The 26,831-nt window shown below is 39.3% G+C and overlaps 1 protein-coding gene across 10 annotated transcripts in view; it reads right to left on the reverse strand.

Annotated features, from left to right (window-relative positions):
* SLC26A8 (solute carrier family 26 member 8) overlaps nucleotides 1-26,831 on the reverse strand; it is a 185,013-nt gene that overhangs the window by 56,735 nt on the left and 101,447 nt on the right. For 8 of the 10 annotated variants that reach the window (XM_072641882.1, XM_072641881.1, XM_072641887.1 and 5 more), the window contains one exon: nucleotides 23,774-24,154. The exons of 1 other annotated variant lie outside the window; for it this stretch is intronic. In XM_072641882.1, the coding sequence (XP_072497983.1) occupies nucleotides 23,774-24,154 (381 nt within the window). Of the gene's footprint in view, nucleotides 1-3,975; nucleotides 9,155-23,773; nucleotides 24,155-26,831 lie in introns of those variants that run through there. One more of the 10 variants, XM_072641889.1, reaches the window with a different exon arrangement.

A 26,831-nucleotide genomic window follows, 5' to 3' on the forward strand; every position in this document is an offset into this window, starting at 1 on the left:
GCATGGCTCTAGGGTGAGGAGGAGCACTAAGACCCTCCTCTTGACAAAGGTTTCATAAGTCAAATAACTGGCTGGGAAAATGCCCCAAAAAGGGAAAAAAATAAGACCACAGAAGGTTACTTTCTTGGTGAAGAGGTATTTTCTTCCATCCTTTTGGATGTGGAAGAACAAAGCATACTGTCAGAGGAAGTCAAGGTTTCTGCATCCAGTCCCTCCAAAATAAATATGAAATGGACTCAGGCCATGGAAAAGCTTGAAAAGTGAGTCAACATCTTGCTAAAGGAGACCCAAAAAAATGCTGAAGAAAATAACACTTTTAAAAATAGGCAAACTCAATTAGAAAAAGAGGTCCAAAAAGCCAATGAGGAGAAGGTTGCTTTAAAAAGCAGAATCAGCCAAATGGAAAAGGAGGTTCAAAAGCTCACTGAAGAAAATAGCTCTTTAAAAATGAGAGTGGAGCTGAGGGAAGCTAATGACTTTATGAAAAACCAAGAAATTTCAAAATAAAACCAAAAGAATGAAAAAATAGAAGATAATGTGAAATATCTCACTGTAAAAACAACTGACCTGGAAAATAGATCCAGGAGAGACAATTTAAAAATTATGGGACTACATGAAAGCCATGATCAAAAAAAGAGCCTAGACATCATCTTTCATGAAATTATCAAGGAAAACTGCCCTGATATTCTAGAACCAGAGGGCAAAATAAATATTGAAAGAATCCACCAATCACCTCCTGAGAGACCCAAAAAGAGAAACTCCTAGGAAAATTGTGGTCAAATTTCAGAGTTCCCAGGTCAAGGAGAAAATATTGCAAGCAGCTAGAAAGAAACAATTCAAGTACTGTGGAAATACAATCAGGTTAACATAGGATCTGGCAGCTTCTATATTAAGGGACTGAAGGGCTTGGAATAGGATATTCCAGAAGTCAAAGGAACTGGGATTAAAACCAAGAATCACCTACCCAGCAATATTGAGTATAATACTTCAAGGAAAAATATGGCCATTCAATGATATAGAGGACTTTCAAGCATTCTTGATGAAAAGACCAAAACTGAAGAGAAAATTTGACTTTCAAACACAAGAATCAGAGAAGCATGGAAAGGTAAACAGGAAAGAGAAATCATAAAGGACTTCCTAAAGTTGAACTGTTTACATTCCTACACGGAAAGATAATATTTGTAACTCTTGAGACTTTTCTCAGTATTTGGGTAAGTGGAGGGATTACACACACACACACACACACACACACACACACACACACACATTAACAGAGAGCACAGGGTGAATTGAATAAGAAGGGATGACATCTATAAAAAAATAAAATTAAGAGATGAGAGAGGAATATATTGGGAGGAGAAAGGGAGAATGGAATAGGGCAAAGTATCACTCAAAAAAGAGATAAGAAAAATCTTTTTCAATGGAGGAGAAAAGGGAGGAGGTAAGAGGTGAAAAGTGAAGCTTACTCTCATCACATTTGGCTTAAGGAGGGAATAACATGCTCACTCAATTTGGTATGAAAATCTATCTTACACTATAGGAAAGTAAGGGAGAAGGGGATAAGTAGGGTGAGGGAGATGATAGAAGGGAGAGGAAATGGGAAGAGGGAGTAACTAGAAGTAAACACCTTTGGAAAGAGACAAGGTCAAATGAGAGAATAGAATAAAGGGGGACAGGGTAGGATGAGGGAAATATGGCTAGTCTTACACAGCATGACTATTATGGAAGTCTTTTGCAAAACAACACATATATAGCCTGTATTAAATTGCTTGCCTTCTCAGTGGGGATGGGTGGGGAGGGAGAAAGGGAGAGAAGTTGGAATTCAAAGTATTAGAAATGAATGATGAGAATTGTTATTGCATATAACTGGGAAATAAGAAATACAGGTAATGGGGTACAGAAATCTGTCTTGCCCTGTAAGGGGCGCTGACCGCCACACCATCTGGGACGCCACACTGATGGACATCAGGTAAACTGAGTCCAGAGCAGGGAAGGGTGAACAAGATGGCGCTGGAAGGGACGGCCCCACTCCTGGTTTGTTGTTGTCACTATAGTTCCAGCTTGTGTTCATTTCTATAGTTTCGGGTTTGTCTATGTGTGTTACCATGGTTCACTGGGCTAGCTGGCAGAGACTATATAATCAGAGTGCTTGCTTGAATAAATTGGAGTTGCTTCACTGACCCACTCTCCCGACTCATTCTTTTACTCGGGAGCTCCACAGGAGGATGAGCAGCCTGCTGGCCAGGCATAAGACTTGCTCCTCTCGGTAAGCTATGCTGTAACCATAGCAACTTGGCGCCCAACGTGGGGCCATTAGCAACTTGGCACCCAAACTGGGGCCACAAGCAGGGGGAAGGGGCAGGGAAGGGTGAACAAGATGGTGTGGCGGTCAGCGCCCTTTACGTTGCCCTACAAGAAAAGAGAGAAGATGGGGATAAGGGAAGGGTGGAGTGTGAGAGAAGGGAGGGCACATTGAGGGAAGGGGTAATCAGAATACAAGGTGTTATGGGGTGGGGGAGGGGAGAGATGGGAGAAAAATTGGAACTCAAAATTTTGTGGAAACGAATGTCATAATCTAAAAATAAACGAATGAATGAATAAAACAAAAAAAAAATAAAATAAAATTTTAAAACATTTTTAGAAATTGTAGATCTTTTTTGTTTTTACATCATAAAATCACAGATTTAGAGCAGAGAACTTGGAGTTCAGAGTCCAACCCTCAGTTTACAGATGAGGAAACTGAGGCAAAGAGAGGTTTATGTGACTTGTCCAGGGTCACATAGGTAATTAATATTGGAGGTGGGATTTAAACCCAGGTCTTCTTGACTCAGTCCTTTGCCTAATTAACTTCAATGTCACCTTCCATCATATTCACTTCCATATATTTTTCTCCTGCCCCTCTCCAGAAAACCATTCCTTATACAAAGATTAAAAAACAGGGGGAAACTTCCCATAGTTTAATAGAACAAATCCACTTATCAACACTTTTCAAAGGTATATGAATGAATGAGTGAAAAGATATTTTAAAAGTATATACTATGTGCCAGTTGCTGTGCTAAGTTCTGGGGACACAAATACAAGCAACTAATACAGTCCCTGTCCTAAAGAGCTTACGTGCACAAACTCAACATCATCTTCAACTCTTCTCACTCACCCCACTTATCAATCTGTTGCCAAGTTTTGCCATTTTTATCTTTACAACATCTGTAGTATGCATGTATATGTATATATGCATATATGTATATATACACACATATAGAAATATATACACATACATCTATATACATATGCATATATACAGTATATGTGCATGTGTGTGTGTGTGTGTGTGTGTGTGTGTGTGTGAGTATACCCTTCTCTCCACTGCCTTGGTGTTGGTCCTTTTCACTTTACCCCCTGAATTATTACAATAACCTTTGGGCTTGCCTCAAATCTTTCCTCACTCCAATTCATATTCCATTGTCAAAGTGATCTTCCTAAAGCAAAGTCTGACTATGTCATTGCTGTATTCAATAACTCCAGTAGCTCCTTATTATCCCTAGGATCAAATATAAAAATCTGTTAAACTTTTAAAACTCTTCACAACTTGAACTCTTGCAAACTTTATAGTCTTCTTGTATTTTAAATACCTCCATGCACTAAATGATCTGGATATATTGAATAACTTGAAATTCCTTAAACATAATACTCCGTTTTCAAGCTCTCTGTCTTTGTAATGGCTGTTTCTCATTCCTAGAATGCTTTCCTTTCTCACCTCCACTTCTTAGCTTCACTGTCTTCCTTCAAGACCCAGGTTAAATATCACCTTCTGAAGGAGGTCTTTCCTGGTACCTCCTTCCTTGTATCCCTTCCATATCACTAATATCTTCTAAGATCACCTTCCATTTACACTGTGTATATCTTGCATGTATAAATTTTTGCCTGTTGCTTCCATTAGAATGTAAATTCCTTGAGGATAAGGACCATATTTTTGCCTTTCTTTGTATCTTCAGTGTTTAGCATGATGCCCAACACATAATGAGCTCTTAAAAATGCATTCTGGGGAGCCAAAATGGTGGAGTAAAAGCAGAGCCATCCTTGAGTTCTCCTCCAAGTCCCTCCAAATACCTGTAAAAATGATTCTAAACAAATTCTAGAGGAGCAGAACCCACAAAATGACAGAATGAAACAAATTTCTAGGCCAAGAGAACTTGGAAGGTTGACAGGAAAGGTCTGTTGCATTAGGCTGGGAGAGGAGCACAGTGTGAGCTGCACCAGCATGGATGGGACTGGAGCAGGTCTCAGGTGACTGAATCACAGACAGATGTGGTGCTTTCCAAACTTCCTAATCCACAAACGCCAAAGACAAATTGAAAGGTCAGTAGGAAAGATCTTCTGAACCTGGGTGAGAGAGGAACATGGTCTGGCCCCAGCCCTAGCCCCAGGGGAGTAGCAGCCATGGCAGTGCTGCTTCCAGAGGGGGATTACAGGGATCTCTTTCCTGGCTCAGAGGCAGGATTCTCTTGCTTTGCCCTTACTTGGTTCTGGGTTGCAGTCCTGTGTGGCAGTCCTGAGGCAAGGAGGAGTGCTGGCATGGAGGAGCTTGTGGAGTGGTGGAAAGGGAATCCTCTTTACAGTTCCAAGGCAGAAAAAAGTGTTTGTGGTAACTCACAGATCAGAGCACAGACCAGGAGAGGAATAAATACCTCACCTTTTATCATACAACCTTAGAAGAACTAAAAATTAATAGGTCCCTAGAAATACCTTTGAATATAGCTACAAAAGTCCCCTGAAGCTTGGGACAATGCATTTTCCACTCTGGAAGTAGACAACTACCTTAACAAAGGCTCAAAAGTAAAATATTTGGCTCGGAAAATGAGCAAATAGCATTAAAAACTCAGACTATTGAACCTTGCTTTTGTGACAAAGAATATCAAGACATACAACCAGAAGAAGACAACAGAGTCAAAGTTCCTACATCAAAATCTCCAAGAAAATATGAATTGGTCTCAGATCATGGAAGAGCTCAAAAAGGATTTTGAAAATCAAGTAAGAGAAGTAGAAGAAAAATTTAAAAGAGAAATGAGAGTGATTCAAGAAAAGCATGAAAAATGAGTTAACAGGTTGCTAAAGGACACCCAAAAATGCTGAGGAAAAAAAGACCTTAAAAAATAGACTAACCCAAATGGTAAAAGAGGTTCAAAAAGCCAATGAGGAAAAGAATGCCTTAAAAAGCAGAAATGGACAAACGGAAAAGGAGGCTCAAAAGCTCACTGAAGAAAATAATTTCTTCAAAATTAGAATGGAGCAAAGGTAAACTAATGACCCTATGAGAAATCTAGAAATTATAAAACAAAACCAAAAGAATGAAAAAATGAAGATGATATGAAATATCTCATTGGAAAAACAAATGACTTAGAAAAAAGATCCAGGAGAAACAATTTAAAAATTGTTGGACTACCTGAAAGCTGAGATCAAAACCAAAACAAAACAAAAAAAACCTTGACATCATTTTTCAAGAAATTATCAAAGAGGGGATGGAGCTAAGGTAGAGGAGTAGAAGGACAGACGTGTAGAAGCTCTCCCCCCACAGCCCATAAAATACTTGTAAAAATGACACTAAACAAATTTTAGAGCAGCAGAAGCCACAAAACGACAGAGTGAAAGAGATTTGCAGCCCAGCACAGCCTGGAAGGCCAACAGGAAAGGTGTATCACATTGGGCATGGAGCAAAGCACAGTCTGTGGAGTGCAGCCCAGCCTTGGCCGAGGGGCATGGCAGGGGCATTACTAGAGAAGGCCTCAGGGAGCAGAATCACTGGCAGCAGCTGCGGTTCCCAGATTCCTCAACACACAAATGCAAAAGACAGCTTCAAAGGTCAGTGAGAAAGCTCTTTCACCTGGGTGAAAAGGGAACATGGTCTGGTCCTGGCCCCAGGCAGCAGCAGCATCCAATTTTGGAGGTGTTGGTCGAAAGATCCTGGAGGAATCATGTGGCTGATTTGGGTCTCAGCCCTGAGTGACGGCCCTGGGGTGAGGAGCTGGCAGGCATGGTGGAGCTGGTAGAAGCTCTGGAGAGGGAATTCTACTCACAGATCTTGGGCAGAAAAGCTTGTGGTTGCTTCCAGAGCACAGGTCAGGAGAGGAGTGAACTCCTCTCCCTTGATTGTGCCACCTTTGAGGATCTGAGAACTTACAGATCCCTAGAGTATACCCTTCACTTGACAAGGGACTCAAAAATCAAGTAACTGGCTGGGAAAATGCCCAAAAAAGGGAAAAAATAAGACTGTAGAAAGTTACTTTTTTGGTGAACATGTATTTTCTTCCATCCTTTCAGATGAGGAAGAACAATGCATACCATCAGAGGAAGACATAAAAGTCAAGGCTTCTGCATCCCAAACCTCTAAAAATAAATATGCAGTGGTCTCAGGCCATGGAAGAACTCAAAAAGGATTTTGAAAATCAAGTAAGAGAGGTGGAGGAAAAATTGGAATGAGAAATGAGAGTGATGCAAGAAAATCATGAAAAGCAAATGAACACCTTGCTAAAGGAGACCCAAAATAATGCTGAAGAAAATAAGAACTTTAAAAATAGACTAACTCAAATGGCAAAAGAGGTCCAAAGAGCCAGTGAGGAGAATAATGCTTTAAAAAGCAGAATTAGCCAAATGGAAAAGGAAGTTCAAAAGCTCACTGAAGAAAAACAGTTCTTTAAAAATTAGAATGGAGGAGATGGAAGCTAATGACTTTATAATAAACCAAGAAATTACAAAACAAAATCAAAAAAATGAAAAATAGAAGACTATGAAATATCTCATTGGAAAAACAACTGACTTGGAAAATAGATCCAGGAGAGACAATTTAAAAATTATGGGACTACTGAAAGCCATGATCAAAAAAAGAGCCTAGACATCATCTTTCATGAAATTATCAAGGAAAACTGCCCTAATATTCTAGAACCAGAGGGCAAAATATAGATTGAAAGAATCCACTGATCACCTCCTGAGGTCCAAAAAGAAAAATTGTAAGGAATATTGTAGCCAAATTCCAGAGTTCCCAGGTCAAGGAGAAAATATTGTAAGCGGACAGAAAGAAACAATTCAAATGTTGTGGAAACACAATAAGAATAAACAAGATGTAGCAATTTCTACATTAAGGGATCAGAGGGCTTGGAATATGATCTTCCAGAGATCAAAAGATCTAGGACTAAAACCAAGAATCTCCTACCCAGCAAAAGTGAGTATAATACTTCAAGGTAAAAAAAAATTGGCATTCAATGAAAGACAGGACTTTAAAGCATTTCTGGAGAAAAGACAAGAGGTGAATAGAAAATCTGACTTTCAAATACAAGATTCAAGAGAAGAATGAAAAGATAAACAGGAAAGAGAAACCTTAAGGAACTCATTAAAGTTGAACTGTTTGCATTCCTACATGGAAAATTGATATTTGTAACTGTTGAGACCTTTCTCAGTATTAGGGTAGTTGGAAGGAATACACACACACACACACACACACACACACACACACACACACATGCACATATTAACAGAGGGCACAGGGTAAGTTGAAGGGATGATATCTAAAAAATAAAATTAAGGGGTGAGAGAGAGGAATGTACTGGGAGAAGGACAAAGGGAGAGGTAGAATGGAATAAATTATCTCACATAAAAAAGGCAAGATAAAATTTTTACAGTGAAGGGAAGAGGGAGGAGGTGAGAGGGAATGAGTGAATCTTACTCAGATTTGGCTGAAGAAAGAAATAACATACACACTCAGTTGGGTATGGAAATCTAACTTACCCTACAGGAAAGTTGAGGGGAAGGAGATAAGAGAGGGGGGATGATAGAAAAGAGGGCAAATGTGGGGAGGGGTAAATAGAAGCAAATACTTTTGATGTGGGACAGGGTGAAAGGGAGAATAGAATAAATGGAGGCAGGACAGGATGAAGGGAAATATAGTCTTTTACAACATGACTATTATGGAAGTGTTTTGCATGACTACACATGTATAAACTACATCAAATTACTTGCCTTCTCAATGGGGGTGGAGGGAGAGGGAGGAAGGTGAAAAAATTGGAACTCAAAATTTTAAAAATAAATGTTAAAAAATTCTTTTCACATGCAACTGAGAAATAAGATATATAGGCAATGGGGTATAGAAATTTATTTTGGCCTACAGGAAAATAGAAAGGAAGGGGATAAGAGAAAGGGAGAGGGGGTGATAGAAGGGAAGGCAGATTGGGGAAGGGATAGGCAAAATACATACTCTCTTGGGGTGGGAGGAGGGGAGATATGGAGAGAAAATTTGGAACTCAAAATCTTGTGGAAGTGAATGTTGAAAACTAAAAATTAATTAATTAAAATTTTAAAAAGAAATACAAAATGATTGGGGCATCAAATGCATTCTGACAGTCATTAACAATATTGTTAAGATTTTTTTAAAAGGGAAAATGTTTGTTATAGTAAAAGCACTGTACAATTTCTTAAAGGTAATCCAGCTTTCGTCTTCCTATTCAATTCTGCCCCCCAACTCATCACACCTCTTTCTGGTATATATGTATTGATGGACCAGCTCTATGGGTTGTCTCTCCAACTGCATAGCATAGTCTTGACAATAGGCATTCTTCACGTTTTTTTCTTTGTGGTTAGTTAAGCTGAATTCTTATGTGATTATGGATCCCATTTAAAAGGTTCTATATTTTCTTGGGCTTCAAGCAGTCATCCCAATATCATCTATAAACAAGAACATCTGGAGTACCACATTATTTTTATAGGAAATGCTCTCTCATTTGTTCTAAATATTGTTTCATGATAGTATCAAACATCTATCTTTGAATTTCTGTAAAGATGTAGTCTCCTATACAATACTGTCTGCAAAAAGCCATTCTCTTTCCTTGTCAAACCTTTATCAATGATATCTTCAAAATGTATGTTAAGTTTTTCTCAGAAAGATTCTGTAGAAATGAGAAAGTAGATATATTGGTTTGCAATTATTGTTATTTTCTCAGGCTCCCTTCTTTTCCTTTGTTTTTTTGGTAATAAGGTCTGCGATTTTTTTTCCCCAGCCTTTGGCATCCTCACCTTTTTCATTTCTTTTGAGAACTGATCCTTCAATGTCCTTAAAATTATGCTGCTTCTTAATACTTTGATGGTAGAGCTGTGAATTGGTCCAACTATTCTGGAAAATAATTTCAAACTAAGCAAAACAAACGACTAAAATTTTTTCCTGATCCTTTGCCCACTACTGGACATAAACTTACCCCCCACCCCACAAGAAGTTCAAAGAGAGAAACAAAGGACCCATATATACCAAAACACTCATGGTAGCAATTTTGTGGTAGCGAACAAACTGGGGCATGTGAATATAATGAAATAAGCAACCACAAATATAAGAAATTCAGAGAGCTGATAATGAATGAAATAAGCAGACTGAGGAATACAAGTAACATAATGACCAAAATAACATAAATGAAAGAACAATAAAATGCATCCAGCATATAACTAGTACTTGTTTGTAGTTTTTTCTAAACAAAAATTGTATTACTTAATTTCATTATATGTCTTATTTACCAAACTAGGTTCTAAATGAACTTTTGACTATTTCTTTATTATTATTATCATTATTATTCATTTATTTGTTTTCAGTTTTCTACAATCACTTCCATAAGTCTTAGATTTTCTCCCCCTCCCTCCCAGAGATGGCATGCAAACTTATATGGTTTCTATACATGCATTCTCATTAAGCACATTTTCACATTAGTCATGTTGCATAGAGGAGTTAAAATGAATGGGGGAAGCCATGAGAAAAAACAAAAAAACAAACCAAAACAAATGTAACACAAGAGAAAATATTCTGCCTCATTCTGCATTCCAACTCCAAAGTTTTTTCTCTGGATATGGATGGCATTATGCCTCAACGGTCCTTTGGGAATGTTTTAGATCCTGGCATTGCTGTGAAGGGCCAAGTCTACCAGAAAAATTCCTTGTACTCTGTGGTTGTTACTGTGTACAACGTTCTCCTGGTTCTTTTCCTTTCACTCAGCATCAGTTCATACAAAAATTAATCCATCCCAAAGGATCAAGCTTTACTATTACTAACGAAGATTTAAAAGAAAACTATTGGGCCTATGCCCCCAAAGTTTTATTTAAAAAACAAACCAAAAAAAAAGTATTATTTTTTCAAAGATTTTCATAGCAGTGTCTTATGTGTAAGAGGATCTCCACTGAAATTTTCAACAAAAGCTAGAGTTTTAGAGGAAAAAAAAAGACAGAAACATGGATTTTCTGATGCAAAATAGACACCTACCCCAGTAAAGAGCCTAAGTAGCTCAACTGTAAACAAGGAGTTCAGTGTTGAAAGGCATTCATAACTTTTGTCCCCAGCTACTTTATAATATCCATAAAGGAGTGTGAGAAGAGGAAATGACTGAATTGGAACTAATTACCCTAAAGAAAGTTGAAATGTCTTTTTGTAGGAAAGGTCTTATGAACCAGGAAGAATTATCCCAGGGCAGCTAGGTGGCACAGTGTATAGAGTGCCAGATCTGGAGTCAGGAAGACTCATCTTTCTGAGTTCAAATTTGACCTCAGACACTTACTAGCTAAATGACCCTATACAAGTCACTTAATCTTGTTTGCCTCAGTTTCCTCATCTGTAAAATGAGCTGGAGATATCTTTGCTAAGAAAACCCCAAATGGGGTCACAAAGAGTTGGACACAATGGAACAATACTCCCTCCTCCTGCTTGGAGGTGACAACCTTCTACCCGAGACCTGGTTAGTTAAAGGGAAAAGACTTCTAAGGATCTTAAGGGTCATTGCCCTACATGAAAGAGCATAAAAGGACTCTACCTTGTAAATTTCAGTTGGCATAGAATCAGTACCAGGTGCTTTGCCACATGAGAGGAGCCTAATGGCATTCAAAACCTCTTCTTCAGTTGGAAGTTCAGCTAGGGAGGGATTGACTTCAACCTGAGGTAAATGGCCATTGGACCCAGCATTGATTGATGATGGTCTGTTGAGAACACCATGGAATTGTTCAGCCCATTTTTCTAGGATCATATCCTTGTCACCAATCAATGTGGTTCAATCAGCAATGAGTAGTTGTGATGCACCATAGGTTTTTGGTCTATAAATAGCCTTCAGAGAATCATAAAAGTGCTTTGGATTGTTATTATCAGCATAAAACTGAATTTCATCTGCCTTCTTACTGAATCAGAAATCCTGCACCCCTCTAAACTTTGCTTGTACTTTACTTTTGATGGAATTAAATGCTGCCTTCTTAGAGATGAATGAAGTATCCTGCTGGTAAATCCTGTGGAGTTCTCATTTTTCACTTACCAGTTTCTGACTGTCCCCATCATTTTCATCAAACTAGTCCACTGCTCCTACAAAAGTTGACTGAAATTTTCCAGATTGTATGGCAAGAGATAGTTGTCCCCCAGGAGTTCAAGGATGCCTCCATTGTTCATCTCTATAAAGTGAAAGGAAATAGATTGTCCTGTGACAATCACAGGGGGGTCTCTCTCTTATTCTTTGCTGGCAAGATTCTTGCCAGAGTCCTCCTTAATAGAGGACCTTAATAGCCTTAATCAGCCTTAATAGGCCGATCCTCCACTTAGAAGATGGTCATCTACCTGAGAGCCAATGTGGCTTCAGAAAGGGCTGAAGAACAGTCAATATGGTATCTGTTGCCTAATAACTCCAGGAGAAATGCCAGGAGCAGAACAGAGGTCTGTACTCAAAGTTTGTAGATCTCACCAAGGCCTTTGATACTGTTACTTTTGAGAGCTTATGGAAAATTATGTCAAAATTTGCTTAGCCAGAGAAGTTCATCAGTATTGTTTGTGACGGCATGCTTGTCTGGGTTCTAGGTAATAGACAATGCTCCCATGCCTTCCCAGTCACCAATGGAGTGGAACAGGACTGTGTATTTTCAGTCATGTTGTCAAAAGTTTTCAGTGAAGATGAATATGGCATCAAGGTCAGCTACCACATTGATGGTAAATTCTTCAATTTGAAAAGGCTACAAGCCAAGACCAAAGTGGAGGGAGTGTTGGTGCATGATTTTCTGTTTCTGCATGATGTTCTGCACTCAATGCAGCCTCTGAAGCTGAGATGCAGCAAAGTATGGATAGATTCTTTACTGCTTATACTAATTTCGGCCTAACAATTAACAACAAGAAAACACAGGTGCTCCATCAGCCACCACCACACCATCCATATGTGGACCCATCAGTTACAACAAATGGAGAAGTTTTGAATGCTGTGGATAAGTTCACTTACATTGGTAGTGTATTTTCCAGGGATGTACACATTGACAATGAGCTTGACGCATGCATTGCCAGAGCTAACTCAGTGTCTGGGAGGCTCCAAAGGAAAGTATGGGTCAGAAGAGGTATTACACTGACTACCAAACTGAAAGACTGAAGGTCTACAGAGACACTGTGCTGACCTCATTGTTGTATGCCTGTGAAACCTGGACAATCTACCAGCCCCATGCCAGGAAACTGAATTGCTTCCATTTGAATTGCCTTAGGATGATTCTGAAGATCACCTTACTGAGGTCCTTACTCAAACTAAACTGCCAAGCATTCAAATTATACTTCAGAGAGTGCACCTTCCACAGACTGGCCACGTTATTCAAATGCAAAACTTATGCTTGCCAAAAAGACTATATTATGGAGAATTCACACAGGACAAGCAATCACATGGTGGTCAGAAGAAGTCATACAAGTATACTGTCAATGTATACTTCTCAAGAACTTTGGAATTGTATGACATGGAAGACACTGGCACAGGACTTCTCAGTATGGTGTGCCAACATCAGAGAAAGTGCTGTGCTCTATGAGCAAAGCAGAATTGAAACAGTTCAAAGGAAACACAGTATGCACAGATTTTGAGTCTCCACCCCAAATGTTCAGATGGACTATTTGTGCCCAATCTGCGGTGGATCATTCTGAGCTCATATTAGTCTGATCAGTTACAGTTGGACACACTGAAACTTGGCTTTATCATAGGGATATCATTTTGGTCCTCTTCAAGAATGAAGAACAACCAACCAACCACCCAACTATAGGATTCTAGCTGAAAAGAGCCTCATAAATCTCCAGTCAAAGAGTAGTATCATTCAGCCAACCTAAGGGTTGAAGCTTAAAAAAAGACTTTATCTGCCTATCAAGGAATGAACTTAAGGAGCACAGACAGTCAACCCATTCAGTAGAGATAGTACACCTAAGAGGAGCTCAGAAACAGAACCACCCGTGCTCCCAACTTTGCCCCAGAGCACAAGACCTGGCACTGTACAGCAGCAACTGAGTGATCTGCTTCACTCAGGTCATCAGTGTGTAGATATGGTCAGTCAAGTACTGAGCCCTACAAGGAACAAATCCATTTGAGGTGCCATCTTTCCAGGAGAGACATCATGCCCTCTGCGGAGACTGCCTAGCCAGAACAACTTGAAAGAGTTTTATGAGGGCCCTCTGAAGAGGCTCTGCAATTTGTCACTGGGTGTTCTCTCTATATATGCCTCACTATTATTCTACCTAATAAATTCATGTCTTAGTTTTCCCCTCCCCTCCAGTCCCCACCATGGATTATGTGTACCTTGGTGAAATAGCATGCCTCAGGGAATAGGGAAAATGCTTTGTAACGACTATTCTTGTTCTGTCATATGAGTAAATGCCTTTGCTAAAGAATTGAATTTACTGGCTGAAGGGGAAGCATACCAGATAAGCACTTATAAGTTAGTGTTAAGAGATTCCTAAAAGTTTTATCACCTTCCCAGTGGGGACCTGGTTCACTAGTGTTAGTAAGGGGTAGGTCAATAAACCAAAGGGAGGGAGAATATTTCATTTATAATTGCAAAAATACTGGGAGTAGTCTTAAAAGCTCAACAAGAGAGAAACGGTTAAATGGTCACGAGTTGTAACCAAGGGTTTGTAACCAAGCGTTTGTGACCAAGCAGTTTCCCATTTTTCTTCTGGCCAACCATATTGCGTGTGACTCAGCATGGCCATATCAGAGATGACGAAGTCCCTGGCTGCTTTCTCCCTTGTGATTGCTGTTGTTTATTTGATTAGTTATATTTGACACTTCAAGACACCATCTGGGGTTTTCTTGGCAAAGATACTGGAGTTATTTGCTATTTCCTTCTCCAGCTCATTTTACACATGAGGAAACTGAGGCAAATAGGGCTAAGTAAAACTTGCCCAGGGTCACACAGCTAGTTTCTGAGGCTTCATTTGAACTGAGAATTTCCTGACTCCAGGGCAGGGCCTGTACTATGCCACCTAGCTGCTCTTCCCAAATGATAGCTCAGTGCTAAAAGAACTAATTACTGGTTACATCCTTGCCCCCTTGTCACAGCAGCAGGGAGGAGGGTGCTGTACTTGCTGCTCTTTGTCATTCATTCTCAAAGAGGACCATGACATCAAGGAGGTGATGGCATGACATAAGAGTGAATTGAATTAAAGTGAGGTCGGGCTGTCCAATCTGGGTCCAGTGGCCAGATATAGATCAGGACAACTGGAGATGGTCCAGGATGCAGCAGGGAGTGGTTGGGGGCGGAGGGGTGGGGGGTGGGGGGCGAGGGTGGGGTGGACTTTGGCCTTTTCAAGGTAAGGCCTTTAACAGTTCTTAGTTTGACTGAGTCAGTGCCTATTCAGGCATTAAGGCTTAATAAGAAAAGAGGCAAAAAATGACCTCTTCAAAAAAAAAAAAAAGATCTGGGAAGGAAAGACTCTCAGGATTTCTGGCCAAAACAGAAACAATTGCTATTTACATTCATTCTGAGACAATCAGGGCCCAAACAGAGACCAAGTATGGTTTGGCCTGGGACCTAGTGTTGGCCAATCAATGAGAGCTAGGAAGAGACATCTTCTCTCTTGCTCTCTGACCCCCTCTTGTGGCAAGTGGAGCTGTCCTCGGTTTTTCAGCAGGGGTATGGGGACCCTGGGGCTGCTCCCACAAGAAATGTACAAGCCAACTCCTGGATAACCTTTTCTGCTTTGTGTTTCCTTTCAGGAATAACTAACTGAACATATTTCTGAAGATGGATGTGTACAGGTTCAGAAATGATCTTATGAGTTCAAGAGGTCCTGGATCAGTCAGAGAACATGGCAACAGACAAAAGGCATATTGCTGGAATTGTTTGGGCAATATGAAAGGAACTAAAATGGGGCTATGACTATTCATCAGGCCTTCATATTGCTTCATGTCCTGATTGTTAGGTAAAAATAGCATAAGCAGCAGAAAATCGATCCATACTTTGTTACATCTCAGCTTCAGAGGTTGCATTGAGTGCACAAACATCTCCAAGGAAAAATCATGCACCAACACTCCTTCCACTTTGGTCTTGGCTTGTAGCCTTTTCAAATTGAAGAACTTACCATCAGTACAGTAGTTGACCTTGATGCCGTGTTCATCCTCACTAAAAGCATTTGACAACATGGTTGAAAACATCATGTTAAAATGCTTGGGAGCAAGAACACAGCCCTGCTTCACTCCATTGGTGACTGGGAAAGCACAAGAGCATTGTCCATCATCTAGAACCTGGGCAAGCATGTGGTGATGAAATTGACATACAATGCTGATGAACTTCTCTGGGCAACCAAATTTTGACATAATTTTCCATAAGCCCTTTATGACTGACAGTATCAAAGGCCTTGGTCAGATCTACAAACATTGTGCACAGACCTCTGTTCTGCTCCTGACATTTCTCCTGGAGTTGTCCATTTTGACTGTTCCTCGGCCCTTTCTGAAGGCACACTGGCTCACAGGTATGTGATCATCTCCAGGTGAAGGATCAGCCTATTAAGGGGGACTCTGGCAAGAATATTGTCAATAATAACTAAGAGAGAGAGGGACCCCTCGGTGATTGTCACAGGACAATTCATTTCCTTAGGAAGATTCTGAAGATCACCTGGCAGGATAAGATACTAGACAATGAGGTTCTTTCTCAAACTAAACTGTTAAGCATTCAAACTGTACTTCAGAAAGCACAACTTCAATGGGCTGATCATGTTGTTCAGATGCGAAACACACACTTGCCAAAAAGACTATTCTATGGAGAACTCACACAGGACATGTGTTCACATGGTGGTCAGAAGAAGCAATACAAAGACACTCACAAGGTCTCTCTTAAGAACTTTGGAACTGATTGTGCGATATGGAAGACACAGACACTGGCACAGGACTGCTCAGCATGGTGTGTCCACCTCAGAGAAGGTGCTGTGTGTGCTCTATGAGCAAAGCAGAATTGAAATAGCTCAAAAGAAATGTAAGATGTCCAAATTTAAAGAATCCACCCCAAATGTTTATACGGACTATTTGTGCCTGACCTATGGTGAAACATTCTGAGCTTATATTGGTCTGATTAGCCACAGTTCAGCACACTGTAATTTGGCTCTGACATAGTGATGCCATTTTGGTCCTCTTTGAGAAGAAAGGACAACAATCAGTACCAACCAAGTCTTGACAAAATGATTTGTAACCCTTTTCAAGTGAACAAACTTTTACTAAGTGACCCATATCTCTCTACTTTCCCACAAGGATAGCAATAGAGACTTTGAATCTTATTAAACGAAGTTGTACAACCGTGTTGAATAAGTCCACTACAAATTTATGTCACCTAATCTCAACAGAGCCCTAACAAGTTGCACAGAAGTCATTTCAGTCTTTCCTGATAGACCTCCTCATCAGACTCTCCACAGACTCCATTTCAAACTTTCTGTTCTCCCTTCAGGATACCCATACCACCCCCTACCATCTCCCTCTCAGTAGAGGACCTCAGTGAGAAAATCATGATATTACTCTTCTCCCCAAAGTATACCTCAAATCATTTCAAGTTCATTCTAAATTCTCTCTTATTTTGTTAGTCTTGAAGGCAAAAGTGACCCTTCTCTGCAAAGTCCAACCTCCTTATTTAAGAACTTGATCCTATCTTTTCTTGACTGTTCCAAAAGCTTGTCACTTCAATGGTCCTGTCTGTCTAATAATCATTGCCTCCTATCTATTGACTTTTTTTCCTATTTCCTACAAAAATACACATATCTCTCTCATCCTTAAAAAAAACCCCTCAAATCCCCCAAAACAAACAAGCCCCCCCCAACTTTACTTGACTGCCAATCTATCTTCCCATATCTCTCTTCTTCATAACCATACTAAGACAAGCTGTCTATACTTGTTGCCTCCACTTTATCACCTCTCATTCATTTATCAGCCCCTTGCAATCTTACTCCTAATCTCAACACTCAACTGAAACTCTTTCCTCAAGGTTACTTATGACTTCAACCCACATCCCTCTTCACTACTCTGTGGCATTTAACATTTCTGACCACCCCTACCTCCTAGGCTCATTTGTGGTACCTCTTTTTTTTTTGGTGATTTTATTGATTTCCATGGGCTCAATGATGGTCTCTATGGAGATGAATTCTAGTTCTACATTTCCAGTCCTCATCTCTTTTTCGAACTCCATTCCTACAACATAATTTATTGGGCAGCTTCAACTGAATGTTCAGTAGACATCTCAAAGTCAACAAGTAAAAAATGGAACTTATTTTCTTTCCCCTAAAACCCAACCTTCTTCTAACTTTCTTATTTCTGTCTAGAGTACCACCATCCTTCTAGATACTCAGGTTCCCATTCTTAGTGTCATCTTCAACTCTTCATTTTTCTTTCACCTCCCACCCCTTATACCACCAATTTCCAAATTTTATTCTTTCTATTTCAACAACATTGCTTACAGCTGTCTTCTTTTTATCCATGTGGTCATCACACTAATTCAGACCTTTATCACTTCTTACCTGGATATAATTACAGCCTATTAATTGGTCTCTTTGCCTTATATTTTTCCCTTTAACAATCCATATTCCATGCAGCTTCTAAAATGATATTTCTATCTCTCTGAACAGAAGTACACTTCTGACCATATCACTCACTTACATAAGAAACAAATAACACCATAGGCATGCATAGAGTTCAAGCCAGTTGAGCCTCAATAACACCCACCTCACACTCTCTGCATACCTCTGAATGACACCCTGTTTTCTTAAAAATAAAATACAAACTCTTCCTTTTGACACTCAGAGCTATTCTATCTTTTGGGACTAAATTCACATTATTCCTTCTCACTTAATCTGTTTTCTAGCACACTTTAATTATTTGCTATATCAAGATGGAGGGTGTGTTCAGGGAAGATTAGTACCTTTTGTGTGAGGGCTGCTGAGCCCTGTTCAGGGCTGCTTTCTACCTTTGGTGACCACCTGATTAACTCAACTCTTACCTGTAGCTCCAAAAAGCATAGCATTGGAATCAGCCACGCCCTGGCAAACCATTTCAGCATGTGGGCTAAACCAGGTTGAGCATAATTGAGGGATCTCAAACCCTTTGATGAGTTAGAAGGGTGTCTAATCCAAGCATGTGAAGTCTTCCTCAAGCAGATTGGGTAGATGAGAACAATTTGTTTCAAAGGCCGTGAAGGTGACTGAAGCAGGTGCTATGGAGTACTTAGAGCCTGGTTAAACATTGAGGACACCAAGGCCATCTACTACATCTCGAGCCATCGCCATTCAGAATTTGTCTTATCACTGGACTTCGATAACTCAGAAGAGAGAGTGAAGCCAACAACTTCTCAAAACTCTGCCTCACTTAAATCCAATTTATGCATGAATCAAAAGATACTGCCCATACCATTTTAGCATTTTTACCTCAAAGGCTTGTGGTGATGGTTAAGTGACAAAACAGCAGGTGTAGATACGTTGGGAGCTATAGTCATAACCCTGCACATAAGCAGCTTAAGCCATATGGTCTTCTTCTCAAGGGACTGAAGCAGCAGTGGGATTCAGCAGCCCCCTTGGTGTCAGAGCAGCCTTTCTGAAGTACCACACTGCTTGTCTCCTGCCATAAGGAAGGGGCTAGAAAAGGTGCCCTAAAAATTGTCTGCTTCAGACTACTGCTCCTTTGTTATGTTTTATTTTCCTCATGCTTTCTCCCATTCATTTTAATTCTCCTCTGCAACATGACATGTGAAAATGTGTTTAACAGGAATATATGCATAGAACTCACAAGATTGCATGCTATCTTGGGGAGGGAAAAGGGGAGGAAGGGGAAAAATTTGGAACTTATGGAAGTGATTGTTGAAAACTGAAAACAGATAAATTAATAAATTTTGGGGGGATAAAAACTAAAAAAAATTTCTGCTTCACCCTGATCTGCTTACTACAGGTGGGGACTCAACCCTGCTGTTGAAATGCAAGATGATTCTACTCACTGTCAATACATAGAATATGCACATACTTATAGAAAACATGAAATTCAATAGACCTGAAAGATGAACAGCTCTTGTTGTGAGAGAACTCAGCAGGTATTGTTTCCAAATAGCAACCATAAGGCTGCAAATGAAGACCAACTTACACAGGTCAGAACTGGATACATGCTTTTTTTTTTTTTTTTTTTTTACTGAAATTGGAGCTAGAGTGCCATGAAACTGGCATAGGTTTTACAATCAAAATTAACCTAGTCAATAAGCCTGTATGCCTTCCAGGAGAAGTGAATGACAGTCTCACAACAAAGAGATTGCCACTTGCAGGAAAGTGCCACACTACCATCACCAGTGCCTGTGTTCTCACCATGACTAACCCTGATGAGGTCAAAGGAAAATTTTGTGAAGAGCTAGAAACCCTCATCTTCAATGTGCCAAAAGACTACAAGCTTATAATTCTGGGTGAGTTTAACGCAAGAGAAGACACAGAGTAGCAGACATAGCAGGGAGTCCTTGGGAGGAATGGAGTCAGAAACTGCAACAGTAACAATCACTTACTACTGAAAATTTGTGCATCTCATGACCTTCTGATCACCAACACTGTATTACATTTACCTAAATGCTGAATTTCCAACTTGAAGAAAAGGTTCTGAATCTCTGCCTTGGTGCTGATTCTATTCCAACTGAGATTTACAAGGCAGGGGGCTCCACTGCTCATACAAAGGCTGAGTAAAGTTTTCTGAATTATATGGCAAGAGATGTTTATTGGCTAACAACTCCAGCAAAGATGTCAGGAGCAGAATAGAGGTCTGTACACATTTGTCAATCAGGGCAAGGCCTTTGATACTGTCAGTCATGAGGGCTTGTGGAAGATCATGGCAAAATTTGGTTACCCAACCACATCACACCTATCAGATTGGCAACATGACAGAACAGGAAGATGATAAATGTTGGAGAGGATGTGAGAGAGTTGGAACACTAGTTCATTGTTGGTGGAGCTGTGAGCTCATCCAACCATTCTGGAGAGCAATTTGGAATTATGCCCAAAGGGCTACAAAAATATGCATACTCTTTGACCCAGCAATATAGCTTCTAGGACTATATCCCAAAGAGATCATAAAAATGAGAAAGAGTCCCACATGTACAAAAATATTTATAACAGCACTCTTTGTGGTGGCTAAGAACTGGAAATCAAGGGGATGCCCATCAATTGGGGAATGGATGAATAAATTATGGTATATGAATGTAATGGAATACTCGTGCTATAAGAAATGATGAACAAGAAGACTTCAAAGAGGCCTGGAAAGATTTGCCTTCTCAGTGGGGGTGGGTGGGGAGGGAGGAAGGGAGATAATTTGGAACTCAAAGTTTTAAAAACGAATGTTAAAAATTGTTTTTACATGCACCTTGGAAATAAAGACATACAGGCAATGGGGTATACAGATTTATCTTGCCCTAGAAGAAAATAGAGAGGAAGGGGGAGGTGTGAAAGAAGGGATGGCAGATTGAGGGAAGAGGTAATCAGAATGCACACTGTCTTGGTGTGAGAGAAGTGAGAGATGGTGAGACAATTTGGAATCCAAAATCTTGTGGAAATGAATGCTGAAAACTCAAAATTAACTAATTTTTTTAAAAGAGTGTGTGTATGTTAGTGATTCTCAGGAGAAACAAAAATTAAAAGATGAGCTAATAAAATAATGAAAGAGGCTGTGAAACATCCCACTCCATTTTCACTGCATTAAAGTCTAGGGTTGTCAATTACAATAGATTTTTTAATCTTTTTAAATTTTATAAGTTCCCCATTTTGTTTAGGATGTTAAAATGCTATCTGTTTCTATGTATTTCCAGAGAGTAAACTATTACTATTTTAAAAGACCCAAGAAGGCTTTTGTAGCTTATTTCAGAGACATCGAAGGGGGAAAAGTTGGAAATCCTTTTTCTTTTCCACAGGATATCTGTGTAGAAAGGACTCCAGGTGGCACAAAAAAAAAAAAAAGTGGTTGCAGTAATATCAAAGAAGAAAGCAGATAATTGGAACCTGTATGAGAAAAAACAAGTAGAATATGGAAAGCTGGCCAGGATTGAGAAGTTTAGCAGAGAGTTAACAGAGATGACTCTCAAATCTATATATCCATCCCTAATCTCTCCTAAACTCTAGTTCTTCATTATCAACAACAATACCTGTCTTCTCCACAATTCTCTATTTTTATTGAGAGCACCACCATAATTCCAGGTATCCACGTTCATAACCTCAAAGTCTTCCTTAATTCTTCCCTTTCCCTCACTCCATCATAAGCATTCAATGGTCACATCTTGTCAATTATATATGTTCATGGAACCTTTCACATCTGTAGGTCCCCTTTTCTCTACTCACATGGCCTCTATCCTAGTATAGAACCTCATCACCTCTTAAGTGGTTTATCGTAGTATAGTAGCCTTGTAACTGGTCTCCCTATTTTTTCCCATCCCTCTCTTTTTCAATCCTCCCTATGGCTAACAAAGTAATCTTCCTATTGTACTCCTCTGATTAAAAAAAACAAAACAACCTTCAGTAGTTACCTATTCCCTCTAGGAATAAAAACAAAATCCTCAATGCAGTTTATTTCTCATTACTCCCTTCCATGCATTGTACAGTCCAGCCAAATTGGACCCCAGGCTTTCCCTGAATTCTACATTCCATTTACCACCTCTGTGCATCTGCCTAAGACCTTTGCTGAGCCTGGAATATACTCTCTTTCTCATTTCTTACTTTTTCTTTAAAGTTCAGTTCAAATGCCACATCCTCCATGAAGACTTTTCTGATTCACCAAGTAGTTAATGTACTTTCCCCCCCTCAAATTATCTTACACTTATTTATTTGTGCTCATATTGCAATCTCTCAACAGAATGTAAGCCCCATAAAAGCAGAGACTGTTTCATTTTTGTCTTAGTATTCTCAGTACACAGAACATGGTAAATGTATAATAAATGGAGAAATGAACATTGCCAGAAGTGGCAAGGCAGCTTCCAGTGTTAAATCTATCCTCATCAGTCAAGCTTTCAAGCCTTTCCTTCCTACCTTTACTTATCTAAGACTAATGTCTCTCTAATCTCATTAACTCTCCCCTCTGTATACCTTTTACTTAAGTCAAAATGATGTACATTCAATTTACTTATTTTTTGATTCTATGTATATATGGGGGCTATTGTCCCTTTTGGGATTGTCTACACATGCACATGCACACACGCACACACACACACACACACACATACAAGTTCATATTTCTTTCTTCTTATAAAATGTGACTCAAAACTTTGTTCTTTAGGGAGACTTCCCTGATACATTCCACCTTAGGCTGATCACTCTTTTATTCTATATCATTTCATCATTTACATCCTCAGTTTGTATCTGTACCAATTTGTTATAAAATTTGTACTACTTGAGAATGAGTGCTAGATAAAGGAAGAACGCTAGATCAGGACTCAGGAGGACTGGGTCTTAGTTCTAGCTCTGTCACTGTTACATGGGTGGTAATGATTCATTTCTCTTCTGAGATTCAGTTTCTTTTTCTGTAAAATGAAATTAGACCAGATAACATCCTGCTTTAAGTTTTATAATTCTATATGTTGTCTTATAAGTGAGGGTAAATTGTTTCATAGGTGAATATTTTGTTTCTCCAGCTAGACTGTAAGCTCTGGCAGGTAAGAACAAGACTTTCTATTTATTTTAAATCTTTCCCACAACAGAGTAGTTACTCAGTAAAACTTGCTCTTCTGTTAATCTAAGAAAAACACCAAGGTATGAGGGTGCACACTTGTAATCCCAGATAGTAGGAAGGAGACTTGCAGATCTCTTGACCTCCAGTGAGCCATGCTTACTCAGTGTCTGCCCCTAACTTCAGTATTAATATGGTGAGCTCTCAGGATGAAGTTGGTGGGTCAGAGGGAAGTTACTTGATTGACTAATAAGGGGTGACCTGGCTCAGGTTAGAAATGGGCCAAATCAAAACTCAGGTGCTGATCAGTGGTGGAAATGGCCCCATAAGTAGCTCCTGTACTTCCAGCATAGGTGAAATAGTGTAACCCAGTCTTTAAAGAAAGTAAATTAATTTTTCTCCCCAAAAAGTGACTGTAAAAGTCATTAGAATTTTCTAGTTTTCATAATCAAGACTGGTTAAAACATGGCTTTTCTAGAGAATTATAATTTTTACATAGAGAAATATGGTTCTAAAAAAGTGTCAGTGAACATGAATATTTAGATGCCAGGATGATACACCAGTTCAATTTATCAAGGTGTTACATGCTTGGTGTTTATTTTCTTTGTATCTTGGGTGAATTCTGAAAAATATTGAGCTGAACTTTAAAAAAAGAAAATGGTTCAGAGATGTAAGAAATGAAAAAGGGAGTATATTCCAGGTACAGCAAAAGACATAGGCAGATGCACAGAGGTGGCAATCTAATCATAGGAAATAAATGACTACCAAAGACAGTAGATGTCTCGGATTAAGAATAAATAAAGGGTGGGACTGTTGCTAAAGCCTCTTTATGAATCACTTACCTGTCTTATTACCTGTGTAGCCTTTGTATCTACAAAATTCACCATGGTGAAATCCAGGATGATAGTGTGGATAGTTGATATAAAAGATACATCAGAACTATGCTTGCAAGGGTCATGTCTGCTCCTATGATGACCTTCACCATGTTCATTCGCTGATGGTGAAGCCATTAACATCTGAACTCCAGAACTATTTATTGTGGTATGACTGGGAACCCAGACTTTCTCTACATCTTCATTCTTTGAATTTAGTTGTCTTAAAGCCATTTGATCTTCAGACAGACTACGGCTCATAAAGGCTGTATCAAATCGTGAGCAGTGGAGCAGATCAATGGAGGATACATCACTTTCAGACCTGTTCTCCAGGTGTTCTGTGTAAGTAATCTGGGACAAGAGTAAAGAAGCAATATGTAAAAAGGCCAGATACTGAACTCAAACAGGGCAGCTATACCTGGAGTAAGGAAACTAGCAGAGTCTACTATTTTTTATCTGTCAGGTCACTTCATCACCCTTCCTTATTCCAAACTATTCTCAAATCTTCCCACCTTCAGAAAGTCTTCCTAGATTATGCACTAGATACACCTATTTAAATCATCGGCTCACAGATTTAGAGCTGGGAGGGACCTCAGAAGACATCTAATCCAACAGTTTTACTTTACAAATGAAGAAACAAAGGCCCAGAAAGATTAAGTGATTTGCCCACAATATTTAAGTAGTAGATCTGTAATCTAACCCAGTTCTTCTGATTCCAAATCCAGGATTCTTTCCAATGCATTCTGCTAGCTTGCATATGTCTCATGGTCACCTTAATTTCAACATATACAAAACCGAACCTATCCATCCCTCTTTTCAACAGGTTTACTCTTCTATCTCCTCTCCATGCATAGAAAGGGTGTGTGTTCATCCTTTGTTGCCAAAGAAGACCATGCCATCAGAGAAATAATATAACATGACTTGCACTTGACTTTGTTTTGAGTCAGGGAGGGCTGTGCAGGTCACCAGCCTCACTTCTCCTCCAGAGCCATCTGAATCCAGTGAGCAGATATTCATGAGGATGACTGGAGATGGCCCAGGATGAGGTAATTGGGGTTAAGTGACTTGTCCAAGGTCACACAGCTAGTGACTGTCAAGTGTCTGAGGTGAGATTTGAGCTCAGGTCCTCCTGATCCCTGCACTGGTGCTCTATCCACTGCACCACCTAGCTGCCCCTTACAGAAAGGGTAGCCTTTGGTTGTATACATGTTAGAGTTAACTAAATTCAGAAAAAAAAATTTAGTCATTTAATTAAGAAAGAACCTCCTATAATTCATTTCATTAACATGCTTATGTTTCATGGAGTATTTTTTTTCTAAGCTGGATTATCAATTTCATTTGTTTTCTTATTCACTCAAGATTTGTAATCATCTTATTTCTTTATCTATATCTATATGCAAGATAATGTTTTATAGGGGACTGAGTAATGGACTTGGAGTCAGGAAAACTGGTCAAATCTCACTTCAGATACTTAATAGTACCCTGGGCAACTTAACCTATCTATGCTTCAGTGTCCTTTCCTATAAAGCAAAGGGGTTAGATTTGATGGTCTCTAAAATCTCTTCCAGTTCTAAATCTATAATTGCAATAAATCACCAAGCCCTATTAGTTTTTTCTCAAAAATGGCATTCACCTTGATTCTTCTGCTTCCATTGCCTGGCCTCAGTTCAGGTGCCCACATCCCTTTATGCTTATTATTACAGCAGCCTCCTAACAAATTGCTTTGGCTCCTCCAATCATATCTGTACAATTATATCTCTGTCAAACTGATTTTCCTTAAATACTACTTTGATTAAACACTGTTTTCATTAAACATTATCATTCATTTCAATTACTGGCAATGACAAAAATTATCGAATATCTACTGTGTGTTAGACATTGAGGACACAAAAGAATCAGGATACTGCCACTACCCTTGAGGATCTTATGTTCTAATTAAGGGAGATGGGACATATATCTAGAAATATAAATTAAAAAAACAAGATAGAATGTACTAGATAATAAATGAGTAGTACAGATAACAGATGCTATAGGGCCTTGTAGGAGACAGTGATCTGTGAGGTTTGGTTTAGTCAAGGATGATTTGACTACATGAAGGTGGAAGGAGTAGGACTTAAATTGAGCTTTGAAGAAAGGGAAATAAATTTACACAATTGAGAAGTGGAAGGGGCATTCCAAGTAGGGTCAAAGGATACTGAGAAATCAACAATGACTTTACAGAAGCAGCTAGGTGGTATAGTGGATACAATACTGTTCTTGGAGTTAGGAAGACCTGAGTTCAAATCCTATCTCATATACTTAATTGGCTGTATGAACCTGGGCAAGTCACTTACCCTCCCTGAGTCTCAGTTTTCTCATCTTTAGAATGGAGATAATAACACTTATCTGACAGGTGAGGATCAAATGGGATAACATAGATGAAGAGCTTTGTGGACATTAAAGTGGTATACAATGCTAGCTATTATTATTATTGTCTACCACATCAAATAGAAACTCCACCTTTTTGTAAGGACTTCCATAGTGATGCTTTGCCCAACTTTCTTCATTTTATTTCTTACTACTTCCTGAACTTAACCTTCTACTTTAGTCATGCCAAACTCTTCCCTGTCACAGAAACATACCATACTCAGATCTACCTCTGGACATTTGTTAATACTTTTCTCCTCCCTGAAAGGGCATTCTGATCCTTTCATTTACCTAGTTATTATCATCAAGGCCCATCTCTTCCATGAAGTATTTTCTGACTAACTCTAGCTCACAACGATTTTCCCTTTCTCTGAAAGCCTATATTATAGCAATACTATATAATTTAGTGCCAATTGCATACTGCCTTATGTTATTTATTCATTACTTCATGTGATAACATGAATATGGAATTCTTAGCTCTTCAATTAGCTTTTTGGCTGCTTTTGGGGAGATTTTTTTGAAAGAACTTACACACAGTGTTGAGCCCTCAACAGGCAGATGATCAATAAATTGTACTATTCATTAAGAGACGATGTGTATGTTTTGTCCAAAATATAAATCC

The sequence above is a fragment of the Notamacropus eugenii genome, chromosome 2 (assembly GCF_028372415.1).
Source record: "Notamacropus eugenii isolate mMacEug1 chromosome 2, mMacEug1.pri_v2, whole genome shotgun sequence".
NCBI classification, from domain to species: domain Eukaryota; kingdom Metazoa; phylum Chordata; class Mammalia; order Diprotodontia; family Macropodidae; genus Notamacropus; species Notamacropus eugenii.